The following is a 14,178-nucleotide window of genomic DNA, read 5'->3' on the forward strand; positions in this document are numbered from 1 at the left end:
TCCTCCGCCGCTCTGTCAGGTATGAATTGTCAGGTCTCTGAATGTCGCACACAGACCAAGAATGAGGGGAACCCGAGAGCAAAGTAGCTCAATAAAACAAAGGATTGATTATTGTGATCAGAGTTTTCAGGTTAAATTCCATTAACTATCTTAGACGTGGCCTTGAAGGTTCAAGCCAAAGCCCTGCCTTAGTGAGGCCCACTTGGACTGGGCCTCGAATCATGGTCATCGTCAGGCGAGCCTTTTTGGAGACAAGAATGTGCACTGTGTGGTGGTTTTGGTGGTTGTTCCAGTGACAGCATGACATGTGTGCGACACGGTGGTCCCTGTTGTTTTCCCTCATTCGGCCTCTCGCTGGCCATACTCTGGAAACCTGTGTTTGATATTTCGAGCTTGTGGGTCAGTACAGTTCATGCATGTTTTATCTGCACCAGCCTGGCTGTGAATAAGCTAGCATCTGCTGTGCAAGTAAGGGACGCAAGACTTCACCTGCAAGCCTGCAATAATCGCAGAAGCCTGCGTGGCTGGTCCGTCTCTATCCATCAGGCAACTACACTGGTGTAATGCTCGAGGTGGCGATTTGGAGAAGTCCTGCTCGGACTTCCTCTTGGAAAGCAGAAAAAGAAAAGATAGTCTCATGATTCCTGCCAGTGCATCGAACCTCGTACTTTGACCAGCGATCCCAGGTTACAGAGCCAAGCTCTCGATGTGACCAGTAAATACCATCAACACTTGCGTCCAAATCTCTGATTTGATCAGGGCAGAGGCGTTCCCGTTGGGTCTATCGATTGTTTGATATGATATCGAGTCGTTGGATCGCTGAGAAGCGCTTCATATGCACCTCAATACAGATGCTTCCGCCTCATGCATTCGGGGATGCTCCCAAGCCGGACTATTACACCAATAATTGCCTCGATCTGCTGGAAGCGTCAATCATGGCTGTCGGGTGGTCATCTAACCGATCTTTCGAATAAGTTTAGTCAAGGCTAGCTCTACTTCGATGCCAGATCGTCCCGAATCTCCGGCAACTCGCAAAATTTCGGTATCGCAGCTCTTGTCATTTCAATAAGGCTGCGAGAGATAGAATAAGTCACGGTGTGACGCTGAACTTTCATGTCAAGCTGTTCAGACGCCCTTGGTGGTCATACGTATGACGGCATCGCTACTCAATAATGCAGCTGAAGTAAGTAAGGAGCTCCCCTTCTCCCGGTCAACAAAACCACTTCAATATTACCAAACCGAGGTATCGAAATGGTTCGGATCGCGGCCTATCTTGAGCTCTTGGTGGCCCTGTAGTACCAAGTATAAGGAGTGCTCTGCTCTGCCCTCGGTACTTGGGACAAACTGATGATCGACCATAAGTCATGGGTCCCTAAAAAGGTTCCAAAAAGAAAGGCCAATTCCTTTTGAGGAGCGGAGGCTTTCCTGCCCCCTCCAGGAAAATCCACTGATTATCCAAGCTGTTTGCCACCGACGCTCGCCTGAAAAATGTATTATCATTGGTGCAGGCTTGACGGTTGGTTTGATATTGCCTGGGTGATGTTCCCCTGTTCCAAACTCTCCCCGACGGGAGCAAACGGCGTTGCCTTTAGTTTGGTTTAGCGTCGGGTGTTCCTGAAGAGAGCCGGGGATCACAAATTTTGGTTTCCGGTTCGTGGCTGGAGGTTCCCCCAAGGGACAGCCGAGAAAAGCGCGGAAAAGCCCGCAGCAATGTCAAATGTCAGATCCATAACCAAAGATCCAGGGAGTACGTATTGCTGTCGTCCCGAAAGTCGGGCAGCAGGATCGCAGACACGGTCGCCGGTGATGGGCATTATTGTGGCCCAACTTCTCACCAGGCTCACCTCCACCTCCTGGCCAACTGGAGACGGTGCGTGACCCGCCGACCGGCTGACCATTGGCAAGATGAGGTTCCGCGTCTCTGGAAATGGCCAGTGACTGGATATCGAGCCTGCGGATTCGGCCGTGGGGCGGTCGGTTGATTCGATTTTATTGCAGGCTGAGTCGCTCGGGGAATGCGGACTGAATCCACTCGGCGGAGGGCCGTCCCAGTTAGTGCTTCCGCGAATCCGCCCACGCTCCTCCAGCTCCCGTGATCTTTGCCTGCTTGGGAAAGCGCACCAGCACCAAGTGGTCGTCTCCTCCCAAGAGCACCGGACTCTCAATGGTGCCCTTAGCGCCTGGGGCCGTCGATTCCCCAAGTCTTCCAGAAGGATTTAGGGGCCCAAAACTCGGCAGAAGGATGCTGCATCCAGAGTGCTGGGAACCCATCGAATATCGCAAAGGGGCGACTGACGTAAATTGCGCTGGACGCAAAAAGGGGGATTTGGTGCTCGACAACGTGGGACTGCCGTCTGGCGCTCTTTCATCCGGTGGAAGCCTCGGGTACTTCCTCCCGTCCCGTCGACGACAGGAGCATTATTGTTGCAAGCAGACCGTTGGAGAAGCAGGTCATCAGCGAAGATCAACCGACCCTTTCCTGCACATCACGAGTTCGCAACACGCCCCATGCCTTCAACGGTCCCAGCGGGACATCAACGGGGCCGCTGGGTTAATAATCACCCTTGGACTGCGTCGTCGCCCACCGTTTCTTGCACTGTTAGTGGTTACAGATTGATGGTCTACAAACGCCGATGTACCGAATTAATTTCCGGCTCGCCGGATTCCCAGGGCAACTGTTTGAAATCCAACAAGCCCATCGAATCATTGTTGACACCACATTTCAAGGCACTTCGCGTAAAACACAACCCCCATGGGCGTTGAAATGGGGCCCCTATCCGATTGCTCGGCCATGGCTCAAGGAAACGATTACTCGCAGATTGCGGACTGCTTCCTCCCGGTGATGGTAGCCTGGTAGGTCGCCAGACTCCCTATCTAGAACGAGCCATAGCAAACACCGGTCCGCTTTGTTTCCATATGCGTTACTCTAGTTGCATAAGTTTGCAGCCCTAGAGGGCAGCAGCGTAATCCGGCCTTGGTGGAGTAGAGACCGCGATCAAGACTGACACCAACAGCATAAACTACCCACACGCCATGATGCGTGTCATCGTAGCTGACGCATATGCTCGTCATTCGATTCTCTCGCAGTAGTGTAGATCGAGGTTGGGGAAGCGTCTCGTCAGCCGTCGCCCTTGCCAGCCTTGGCGCGTCGGTGACAAACCTCGTGCTTGACTTGTGCCCTAAGGCTTGAATCCTACTGAAGGACCAAAAAGAAAAGAAAAGAAAAGAAAAAGGCAGTTATACATTGGAAACAATTATTCCCCCCTACACCCACAAGCGCAATAAACACGCATAGGAAGCGGTATAAAAAGAGGTAGGAAAGGAGTTGATAAAAGTAGTTTTCGGCGTGCTCGTTAACTCACGTAGAAGTAACCCAGAGTCTTGCGAGAAGACAAGTGTTTGTTAGCAGACCTTGATAGATCTCCCGCTTCCCGAGTCTGATGAAATTGGTTTAAATTTGCCATTCCGTCTAATTGAACATCTTATTGCACTTCTGTTGGAACATTGCGGTGGATTGGGTAGCCAACCATACAGCCCGTACCCATCCCACTGCCACCATGTTCGAGCCCAACGCCCTACTCTGAGACCTTGATTTCACAACTAAACTCCGAGAAGGCCCAGCAAGGCTGTTTGCTTGTGGTCTGTGGGTGCGATCTGGGTCCGAGCTGTTCTCACCACAATAAATGTTAGTGTCACCCTATCAACGGCTCCTCCCTGGTGACGAAAAACATAATGATCGATCATCGAGAGCTGGTCTCAATTTCATCGAGCATCTTTTTTTATTATTCTGGCAATTGTCAGATAACCTAGGAGGCTCTGTGGCCGGGGCAGGTTCTAAAAATCTTGGGTTTTGGCGGTGTTGTTGAGCGTGTTGTCGCAATGTGTATGGGTATGTCTAAGACCTGTGGTCAGTTCTAGAGCAATTCTGACATATTCACAGGAGAAGATATATACCTTTTATTTGTTCCAGAATAGAGGTAATTATAAGGAAGCCGCGTGTCGACATAATACATCTCATTTTAACATACACTGGTTGCTTCATATCCAAACAAGCCAGCTTGGGCTGAACTAGCCATCCTGATGACGCTGGGTGCTGTGTTTCTTTGTCTTTGGTTTCTGAGTGTGAGGCGGAAGTCAAACAGATGGGAATGAATTTGTGCTCGGGCTCAGCGCTGTTTTCCTTACTTAAAATGGTGGCAGGCATTTCCTTATGTTGTCATTCCAGGTTGTTTGTTTGCCGGCTTCTTTTCTTTTCCCTCTTCTTCTGCAGCTTCAGTCTTGGTTACGTTTGCTTCTCCTAAACACTCCTTCCTTACCCATCATTCATCACGGACTGGATTCTTTTATTCACTTGCCCGCTCTTCACTGAAATCCTGATTGGCTTCTCGGTACATATCTCTATGGGAAGGATTGCTGGATGAAAACAACCTCAGCATTCGAAAACAGCACTCATCAATACTCGCAGCTCAGGAAGCCGTTTAGGTCTCCTTTTATCTCCTCTTCTGAACGTGGATATTTGTTGTGGGCTCCTACTCGATAGTTAAACCTCTGTGACTCCCGGCCACTTTCCTTTCGATACCATGGGAAGTCACCGGGGTTATGGTGTCTCAGGCGCCCCCAGTGCATTTGCTGGCGGCTATAGCGAGGCCAAAAAGCGGCAGTAAGTATTTAATATCCTTGACCTTCTCACACTAACTACGCATACTAACAATACCCTCTTCTACGAAGGCTCGAAGGAGTCACCCTGCCCGAAAAGTGAGCGAAATACCAAGCCTCCCACGAATCCGAACGATGCCCGTCCTAACAATAGATAGACTCAAATGTAAGATATGCAAGAAATATCGTAACGTGCATGCCTACTCGAAAAGACAACTTGATATCTTCCGCCACGCCCGCGTGGTTGAAGGGCAGCGAGCCAACAATATCGGTTATGCGGCCTGTCGCAATTGCACTGGAGGACAAGTCATGGAGCTGCGGTGCTGTATCTGTGATCAGATAAAAGGTCTGGATGATTTTGCTATCAATCAACGCAAGGAGCACGAGCACGCCGTAAGTCTTTCGCTTTCTGGTTTCTGTGTTGCTGCAAGGCTAACACGGCTTAATCGGAATAGCGTTGCGTCGACTGCGTCCAGGGTCACAAGGAGGCAGATCCGGTCGTGGACGAAAACAAACTGATCACCGACGGCGGGATTTCGGACACCCAGGCCACAGTTACTATGGTTGGTTTCACTCCGATTATCTACCCACACGTCTGGTTTGACTTGTACACTGACAAATCCACAAGAGCCACATTGATAGTTCTATCACCGGCTCGACCAGGCAACTTACTGCTTACAATCCTGGATATGACTCGTCCTTTGCTGGCGTGAACGACAATATTCCCTCGGGAGGAGGGGTGTGGGTTGAGCCCGAGCGCCATGATACCCACAGTAGTAAGGCGTACGGATCTTACGGTCATGACAACCTTGCTTCTATGGACGCAAGCTCGGTTCACAGCGGATGGACATCATTTGGGGTGCAGAGATCCAACGCTGCTGCAAGTGCGCGTACCTATGCTCGCGATAGAAAGTTTGCGAAAGTCCCAGTAAGCCTTTTATATATATCCAGACACTACGGATATACTCAGTGTACTAACTAAAAATCCCAGGCGTGGCGTTCTGAAAACCCTGAAAACCCTCCCGATCGAACCCCGGAGGTCAAGAATCATGTTGATTTTGACAATGACGAGGATGAGGACATCACTGGCTATCTCTAGATGCAGTGCCCTACAGCCCGTTTTAATGGTTCCGCGCTGCAACCCAGATTGGAAGCAACCATGGTTCTTCTGCCTTAGGTAGATTTAGATTTGAGCAATCCAGCCAACCTTCGTTTCTTATCGTCATTCCAAGAGAGTAAATGCAGGAAATAAATAAAGGTGCCTGCTCAGAAGTACGTGCCGGGAGGGCGACGATCCCCGCCACCGATCTCACGCTTACTGAGGAGGCGGCTTCAGTCGGGCGTCTGTGACGTATGACCGATGGCCTGAATCTGCATCAACGGTCGCGGCTGAAAGAGAAGACAGCTTCTACTTTTTTTCTTCTTCGATGCCTGACTGCAGGTCCCGGTACTGGCGCTTCTTTACCCTTTCGTGATTTGTTTGACTCCTCGACACAACAAGGGAATTTCTGCGGGGAATCTGAAAGGACGGCTGTCTCACGCAAAGCTCCTCTGCTGCCCCTCACTGCCTCGAGTGCTTTGTGCGCCACATACTCTCACTCACAAAAGCCTTCCCGGACACAAAGCTCTTTTTTGTCTCTTCATCATTGTTCCATAACTCTTGTCATCCCAGACCCTCTCTTACAAACGCCGATCTTGCATGGTGATTATTCGGTAAACGGAGATCCAAACCGTCCTGATGGCATACGATGGCTTTCAGCATGGTTTTAATCCTTACGGCCAGCCGGACAATGCCAATCCTATAAACCCTCCGGAGGGCCACCCAACATCCTACGATCCTCCTTATCCATACCAGTCCGCGTCTGAGCAACTCAATATGCCTCAACCGCAAGCCCCTATGAATGCTGCCCCTCCTCAGGGTTACTATCCTGAACCGCCGCGCGAGCAAACATCTTGGCCCCCTCCACCTCCCCCCCAAACGGGTCGCATCAACGACGCAGTGAACTCAGCCGTCGGAAATAGTGGTGCTCCGTCATCTTATGTGTCGCCTGACCTCGTGGCTCAGATAACAGCGAATGTGATACAACAGCTTGGTGCAGCCGGCATCAACAGCCCAGTCAGCAACCAACACCCTTCTCAGCCGCCTCCCCCGCAATGGGGGTCACCTCAGCCATATCAGCATCCTTCGGCGCCGCATACCCCTATAGTTTCGCACAGCACACCGTCGCCCTCCGTCCCGGTATACCAACAGCCTCCTCCCCCTCCGGACTTCTCAGGTGCTCCCCATGTACACCCTAGACCAAGCCCAACCCCTCCTCAAGAGACAAGGGAATCGCCTGCCAGTCAGTTCAGCGAGAACGGCCAAAGAGGAGATCCACGCCCGAAGCCTCCGCAGAGGACGGATACCTTCCCAACAACTTTAGAGAAGATATGGGGAAGGCTCTTTGACGAAGGCAAGCCTACTGAAAGGCTGGGACAATTTTTACGTGGGATCGCAATGCACTTAGTAGGTTAAGGCCGAATAACCTAGTACAAACTCCGTTCTAACTTCCAACCCGCTTAGATCGAGAATTATCCTCCTGGGAACACAATCGTTGTGGTGCCAGACAAACTCCAGAAGTTCTACGCAGATACCAGTATCGCATCAGACCCTTATCCCTGGCAAGGTGAGTAGGTTTTCTCCCCTTTGGGCTATCTTGTTACTAATTACGAATTAGATATTTTTGACGACCGAACGTCCTCAATTTCGCGATTATTCCGTGACATCGAAGCTGAGCATCATCTGGTGCAGGCCAAACTGGATGAGCGACCTGACATTCCTGGTCTCACCCCACGAGGGTTTGAGGTTTTCGCTACACTGATGATTCAAGCACATCCGGACAAAGAGTATGAACGGTTGCAGAAGGCCGTGTTAAACATGCCAATCAGCAACCCAGACAACAGAAAAGAGCGGTTCCCGAAAGAAATTCCCCGGCGGCTATTCCCAGAAACGCCCAATCTTCGTTTGCGCGATGTGCTTGACCAACATATCATGAAACACTGTGGCATTGAACTGCCGCCAATTACCGATGAAGAGATCGACAAGGTCGCCTCCCAGCGCCATAAGTCGTCTGCAAGTCCTGGTGTTCCTATCGCAGAGTCGAGCCACCCAGCGAGTCACCTGGCGAATCACTCAACGAATGAACGGGACAAGAAGGGATATCGCCCGCCAAGTGTAGCTGTTGTCGATGATGAGGATGAAGAACAATCTCCTCCTGCTATCGAACGAACGCGCAAACCCTACTCTGCAAACCCAGGAGGAGGGAAAGTATATGAAGGACCGGGAACGCCTACACACCGGCATGCGAATTCATTCTCCACAAACTCAGGCGCCAAAGATGCCCGGCCCTCAGTGACTCGTGCTACTCACTCCCCTCCATATCGTAGCGGGTCTACAGGGCCTAGACGCCCCAGAGCAGACACATCTACGCGATCCAGGAGTCACTCGCGCGGATTTCATCCCAGCCATGACTACAGGCATTCAGAGCCTGACCTCATGAATGGCCCACGGAATCCAGGACAAACGTCGAGCGGGGACTACTACTACGACCAGCCGCCTTCATCGGCACACACAGGCGAACTACTTGACCAGTACCGCGAACTTGACAGGAGTGCAGAAGACCAGAGACTCTACGAGCAGATCCGTGAACGTGAAAAGGAGCGCGAGAAGAGCAAGTACCATGATAGCCTCCCCTCGCGGTCTACCTGGTCGGGCGACGAAGATTACTACCGCGGCTTGCTAGGTGGACAAGGTGGTGGACCAGTTGGGTCGGGATACGACTACAAGAGCTATCGGTAATTGCTGCTTTTTGTTAATTTTTTTTTTGGGACATAATGTGTTCATGATCTGTACATCTAATATTTGTCGTTTACATGTGTTGTCTTAGTTTCGTATGGTTTACTACTCTTGGGTGAAGTAGCGTTGCTTTGACGATTTATGACGAACGAATGATATCCATATGCTGTTTGTTATCAGCCAATGTATACCACAAATGTATGCGCTGTTATTTAAATTTATTTAATCGTGATATAAACACTTATATAACCCAACCGTTTAGGTTGGTTTGCTGCGCTGTCTCTCGACCTCGCGCATATACTCCATTCCCGCCTCCCGAGCGACCCTAGCCTCTTGCTCTCTCAATGCCTCCTCCCGCTCCCATGCCTTTTCTATCTTCCTTCTATCTTTCTCCTCCCTCTCAGCCTTTCTCCTTTCCCTCCTCCTAACCCTCGCATGATCCTCCTCGATTTTGCACCCCTCCTCATCAGCCTCCACCCTCAGAGCAGCAATCTCCTCTTCCCCCAATACCCATGGCACAGAAAGCACCTCAAGTAGAAACCGGCAGCGCGCCTCAACAAAGCGCATCTCAGCATTAGTATCGGGGACTGTAAAGAACCGCTCAAGCTGAACCTGCATCGTCGCGCGAAAAACCGACAACGTGCCCTTGATTTGGAAAAGCCGTCCCGGCAGTAAGGATGTGATGTCCATCGGGGTTTGGGTTGTTGACGTTACGTGGTACTCTTTCTGAGTCTCATCTTTGTCGCCATCGCCGTCATTCACCCCCTTCAAGGTACGCGAGTTAGACGAAGTCGCAGTCGAAATGAACGCAGGATCCCCTTTCAAAACAACAATGTCAACCGTCACGCCGGTGCTATCGTCGAGCGTTAGAATCGTTCGGCGCGGAACGTCAGTGCGCGCCACGATTATGCCGACTAGATTTACAAAGCGGATTGGGTGGTTTTGGTAGAAGAATAGGCCTTGTTCTGTTTAACCCCCGGTTTGAGTGCATTAGCAATAGGTTCGACAAGCAAAAACGCGAGGGGAATAGCGATAACGGACCTCCTCCAAACCCCACCCTTCTCTTCAACCGATGCACATCCGCAGCACCTATCTTCACCCATGTGAAATTTGTAGGCGAGGCCTTGAAGCAAAAGGCCGGGTAGAAGGTGAGGCTGGGCTTTGGCTTGAGCTTCGCGGCATTGTTGTTGGTGTCATTGGTTGCCATGCCATGAGATCAGATCGTAGTACGGGCTCATTTTCCCATTTCTTGGATTTGTGTAGTATCCCGCGATAATTCTGCGCGCGACTTTTGTTTGTCTATATAGGCGTTGATGGTGTGGCTTCGGTTTTGAACCTCCGCTCAGTTTTGGAGTTTGGGTCGCGGTTGATGGTGTCATGTGACCTTGTTTACTTGCATCGGGACAAGCGGTCATAGATTCGACGTTTGAGCGACATTCATATTAACAGTTTAAGTCCTTTTTTGAATTGCTAGAGCCAGTGATTTGAATCAGAGAGGCTTTAGTTAACTTGGATGCGGCACGAAGAGAATGGAAATATATATTTAACTATGAATATCATCCAAGTTGCAACTTTTTTCAGATAAGAGAGGAAAAGCTTATCATATCACCGTAATTAACGGTGATTTATCCTGTACCTGCCAAGATTCCTGTTATCTGATCGTAGCACAAACTTGTGCATTCAGAAAATGCAAGGGAGCCAGTCGTCTGTAGTGTTCATGCTGGTCCCCACCATGAATGTCGAAAAAAGAACTCTCTGCATGGAACATTCGAGTTGTTTAGCTAACCATGCTCGAAACAGCCCAGCAAATGACGAGTCCTCGGCTCCTCGCTCTTCTTCCACGATATGTGGGCTTTTTGGCTCCATCATGAGTGATTGATAATATTTTCTTTTGCCCTTTAACCGAAGCGAGTGGCTGCGCCGAGACACAATCTTATCAGATCCTGGATCTGTCATTTTAGCGTATTTACTAGCGTGTATTTGGCTAACGAGATCCACTTGTAACGTGGCATGACCCACGTACTGTATTGATTACGCCGATACAGGCGTATATTTTGGACAGACCGAGAAACCAGTTGACGAGAAGACGGAAAAGTGGGATTGTGAAGGAAAATAGAAGCGGACTCATTTTAGAATACCAGCTAGTAACTAGGCACATGATGAAACCATCTGATAAGAGCTCAACCTGAGTCTCTCCCTACAACTCTACCCCTCCATACAAATTCCAATCCCCAAGTCCTCACCCTCAAAGCTTCATATCCCAGAATGTACTCCAAATTTTGGCCTGCAGGAGGCCTCCCTGGCCGTCTTCACCACTACGTATGTATAAAGTGTTCTATTTAGCATCCTCCAAGCTCTAACCCTCTTGCGCCGGCAGACCGAATCCCTCGTAACATTTGAATTCACAACATCCCCAACTCCTAAACCACACACTCTCCTCTTTGTCGGAGGCCTCGGCGATGGCCTCGCAACGACCTCCTACATGGCGGACCTTGCCCAAGCCCTCCAACCAACAGACTGGTCCCTGTTCACGCTGAACCTCACATCCTCACACTCTGCCTGGGGCTTAGGCCACCTAGACCGCGACACAGACGAGATCGCACAATGCCTGAATTACATCCGAGATTACAAGACCGGCAAACTAACCAACACCACCCTCAACGCGAACGCAAAAATAGTCCTAATGGGCCACTCCACGGGCAGCCAATGCGTGCTGCATTATCTCACCAAACCAAACCCCCACACAAGCGTCAAGGGCTTCGACACCGATCTCGAGCACGTTACGCGTACCAAGCTCGACGGCGCAATCATGCAAGCGCCTGTCTCAGACCGCGAAGCCATCCAATGGGTCCTTAGCCAGGGCTGGATGGGCCGAACCCCGGCGCAAGTGCAACAAATCTACAAGGACCTCGAGAAGCTGGCGCGCGAAGAGGTCGCTCGGAATCCGGACCCGGCGTTTGATAGCTTGCTACCGCTCCATATGACTGGGGTCATTGGGTATCCCGGCAATGTACCGTTGTCGGCGCGTCGGTTTTTGAGTCTGGTTTCGCCGGGGAGTCCAGCGAGCCCGGGAGAGGATGATTTGTTTAGCTCGGATTTGGGCGACGAGCAGCTGGCGGAGACGTTTGGGAAGGTTAGGCAGGGCGGATTGTTGGCGCATAGATTGATGATTCTGATTTCCGGGTCGGACCAGGCGATCCCGGACTGGGTTGATAAGGACGGTTTATTACGAAAATGGAGGAAGGCGCTAGATGGTGGGAGGGCTGAGGGTGAAGCGGAGATTTGGGATGAAGAGGGGAGTGGGCTTGTGCCTGGGGCTTCGCATGCCTTGAGTAACGATGATCAGGCAGAGCCGAGGAAAAACCTCGTTGGGAGGGTGATGGCGTATTTGAAAGGCGTATAAAGTGTTCAATTGAGGGATTAATGCTAGATACAGCTGTTGTATATAGACTCTTTCGTTTATCTATATCTAGAGTAGTTCTCTATCAATTTATAACTGCGTCTAAACATTCGATAATGGTCAAGTAAATAAGTCGTAAATTCGTACAAAGGTCGTAAGCAAATAGGTTGTAAAGGCCGGCTCAGAAAGAAGCTAAAACACGACACCGTTTCTTTGAGCGCCTTTGCTGAGCTTGATGTCTTTAATCAGGAACATCCAGATCAGAGAAAGCGCCATAATAGCCGTTCCGGCAGTCAGCATCTTGGTCTGTGTTTCAGCATAAGCAAAGGCAATGGCATTTCGGACTGGTGAGCCTATGGGATAGCTCAGTTGGGTGTCGAGCGACTCGTAGATGATTCGCCAGTCCGCCTCTGCAGACTCCGGGAGTAGGCGCTTCAACGCCCCAGGTAAAGTGTTTGTCCAAATTGCGCCTGAGATGCTACTTCCCACGGCACCTCCCATGGAGCCGAAAACGCCCAGAAAGGCAAGGGCGGAAGCGATGTTGTTATGATCAGACGCGGCTGAAACTGCAACCTGCTGGCAGCTGATCATGGTACTGCCTCCGAATGCAATGAGCACCTGGCACACGATCAAATAACCCACAGACCAACCGGGTTGACGGAAGTAGATCATCAGGCTCACCCCAAGCATGTATAATGGGACGGCCCAAAAAAGTAGCCATCGGAACCGAGATGTCTTCTTCATTAAGAAACCAACAGCCAGAAGCCACACCCCAGAAATCACGTTGAAGATACTGCTAATGTATCCCGCCATTGAGATGCTTGTCCCATAGACTACCTGCAGATATGATGTGTAGTATTCGTTCCAGCAGTAGAAGGCGATCTGATACGAGGTCCCTAGAAGACAAGCCCCAAGAACCGTTCTAGAGGCTAGCAACTCCCATGGGAGAAAGGGAACCGGGGCAACAAAGCGCTCTGCCAAGACAAACCCGACTAGACAGACGACGCCAGCAACAAGCATGGTAATAATATAGGGAGACTTCCACTCATTGGCTGTAGACCCAGCAATGGTAAATGGAAGGAGGAAAAGCACCAGACCAGTCGCCAGAAGAAAGACCCCCAGAACTGATAAAAGAAATCAGCGTATGCATGAAGATTAAGCGATATCGTCACTTACGGTCTAGCTCTATAGCATAGAAGGCAATGTTCTGTATGAATGTCCGGCCGTTGTGTTCTTTTTTGGGCAAAAGACCTTGGCGCTTCGCCTTATAACGATTGTACTGCAGTAGACCAAACATTGGAAGAGCGACGATGGGAAGGATAATAGCAAAACTGCCATACGCCCACCGCCAATTGTAGGCATAGAAGCGCTCAGAGGCAGCCGAGCCTGCAAACGCGGTGATGATATAAGGTGACGAAGTGAAAGCATATGCAAGGCCTCGATCGCGGAGCGACGATGTATCAGCTGTGATCACGTCGATGCTGAAGATCACGCCAGCAAAGCCGATGGTATAGAACATCTGCGATAGTAAGCTTCTTGTCGCATGTTTATCTCATGCACCGGTAAACCTACTTGTGATATGCAATAGGTTGTGATACCCGTACACGTCGCTGACAAGACCAAACCCAGTGTCGCAAACACCACCATTATCAAGAAGCCGATGGAGCGATCCCAAACATTCAATATCTTTGCGAGAGGCATATAAGTTGCGGATGACATGACGCTGGACACGATATAGATGACGGGAATTAAGGAATGCGATTCGAAGCCGCTAGTGACGAAGGCCGAGAGATTGCTGGTGATTGAGGATTGGAAGGCATTCACAAAGTACAAAAGAAACATCCTATTGCCCCGTCGCGGTCAGTTATTGCTTTTAACTGGAAGCCCATCGCATGGAATACTCACAGGACGTAGGCCGCCACTAAAGATTTCTTCGACCAGGCCAACGTGATGGCCTCGGCTTGCTTCACCCCATCCTGAGCGGTATCTGGACTTTCTGTGGGGGCATGATGCCCTGTTCTCGGTAATGGACTGCCCCCCAGCAAAGGGGAGTCTTCACTGTTTGAAGACTGCGGTCTCTGCAACACCGACATTGTGGCATTGGCTGCTTTCTCACAGTTGTTCAAGGAGACAGCAGGTTTCCTCTGCCGGGGGTTGTAAGTTGGCGACTTTGCGACAAAGATGACGGTGAAGAAATGCCGGAAAGCGCGGGACTCAGGCCATGATCGCCCACCAAGAAGCGATGGAGCTGCGGAGGAAAATTGTGGGAAAATTGTGAGAAAATCCG

The 14,178-nt window shown here is 50.5% G+C and overlaps 5 protein-coding genes across 5 annotated transcripts; 3 read left to right on the forward strand and 2 right to left on the reverse strand.

Moving 5' to 3' along the window:
* Window positions 1-4,580: 4,580 nt before the first annotated feature.
* On the forward strand, window positions 4,581-5,755 carry ASPVEDRAFT_83130 (uncharacterized protein; the record flags this gene model as incomplete). Its single annotated transcript, XM_040817320.1, has 6 exons — window positions 4,581-4,660; window positions 4,729-4,755; window positions 4,815-5,049; window positions 5,112-5,219; window positions 5,285-5,584; window positions 5,648-5,755. The coding sequence occupies 6 exons, from the start codon at window positions 4,581-4,583 to the stop codon at window positions 5,753-5,755; spliced, it is 858 nt and encodes a 285-aa protein (XP_040667361.1).
* A 639-nt stretch (window positions 5,756-6,394) lies between these two features.
* ASPVEDRAFT_129366 (uncharacterized protein) lies at window positions 6,395-8,494 on the forward strand (the record flags this gene model as incomplete). Its single annotated transcript, XM_040806632.1, has 3 exons — window positions 6,395-7,162; window positions 7,220-7,322; window positions 7,374-8,494. The coding sequence occupies 3 exons, from the start codon at window positions 6,395-6,397 to the stop codon at window positions 8,492-8,494; spliced, it is 1,992 nt and encodes a 663-aa protein (XP_040667362.1).
* A 52-nt stretch (window positions 8,495-8,546) lies between these two features.
* ASPVEDRAFT_191768 (OB-fold domain-containing protein) lies at window positions 8,547-10,039 on the reverse strand. The gene is made up of 2 exons (XM_040809093.1): window positions 9,533-10,039; window positions 8,547-9,456 (listed from the first exon to the last, which is right to left on the reverse strand). Exons 1-2 carry the CDS (start codon window positions 9,696-9,698, stop codon window positions 8,750-8,752), a joined length of 873 nt encoding a protein of 290 aa, XP_040667363.1. The 5' UTR covers window positions 9,699-10,039; the 3' UTR covers window positions 8,547-8,749.
* Window positions 10,040-10,621: 582 nt separating this feature from the next.
* sidJ (putative siderophore biosynthesis lipase/esterase) lies at window positions 10,622-12,001 on the forward strand. The gene is made up of 2 exons (XM_040812294.1): window positions 10,622-10,810; window positions 10,869-12,001. Exons 1-2 carry the CDS (start codon window positions 10,757-10,759, stop codon window positions 11,892-11,894), a joined length of 1,080 nt encoding a protein of 359 aa, XP_040667364.1. The 5' UTR covers window positions 10,622-10,756; the 3' UTR covers window positions 11,895-12,001.
* Window positions 12,002-12,083: 82 nt separating this feature from the next.
* Window positions 12,084-13,984, reverse strand: ASPVEDRAFT_130135 (uncharacterized protein; the record flags this gene model as incomplete). Its single annotated transcript, XM_040806691.1, has 4 exons — window positions 12,084-13,015; window positions 13,068-13,410; window positions 13,464-13,734; window positions 13,797-13,984. 4 exons carry the CDS (start codon window positions 13,982-13,984, stop codon window positions 12,084-12,086), a joined length of 1,734 nt encoding a protein of 577 aa, XP_040667365.1.
* Window positions 13,985-14,178: the final 194 nt, after the last annotated feature.

This window comes from Aspergillus versicolor (genome assembly GCF_001890125.1).
Source record: "Aspergillus versicolor CBS 583.65 unplaced genomic scaffold ASPVEscaffold_4, whole genome shotgun sequence".
NCBI classification, from domain to species: domain Eukaryota; kingdom Fungi; phylum Ascomycota; class Eurotiomycetes; order Eurotiales; family Aspergillaceae; genus Aspergillus; species Aspergillus versicolor.

Coding starts and splice junctions, on each gene's coding strand:
- ASPVEDRAFT_191768 (XM_040809093.1), bottom strand. CDS start 9,698: ATGGCAACCAATGACACCAACAACAATGCCGCGAAGCTCAAGCCAAAG. Junction 9,457..9,532: donor AAGGGTGGGGTTTGGAGGAG/GTCCGTTATCGC, acceptor GGGGTTAAACAG/AACAAGGCCTATTCTTCTAC.
- sidJ (XM_040812294.1), top strand. CDS start 10,757: ATGTACTCCAAATTTTGGCCTGCAGGAGGCCTCCCTGGCCGTCTTCAC. Junction 10,811..10,868: donor CTGGCCGTCTTCACCACTAC/GTATGTATAAAG, acceptor TTGCGCCGGCAG/ACCGAATCCCTCGTAACATT.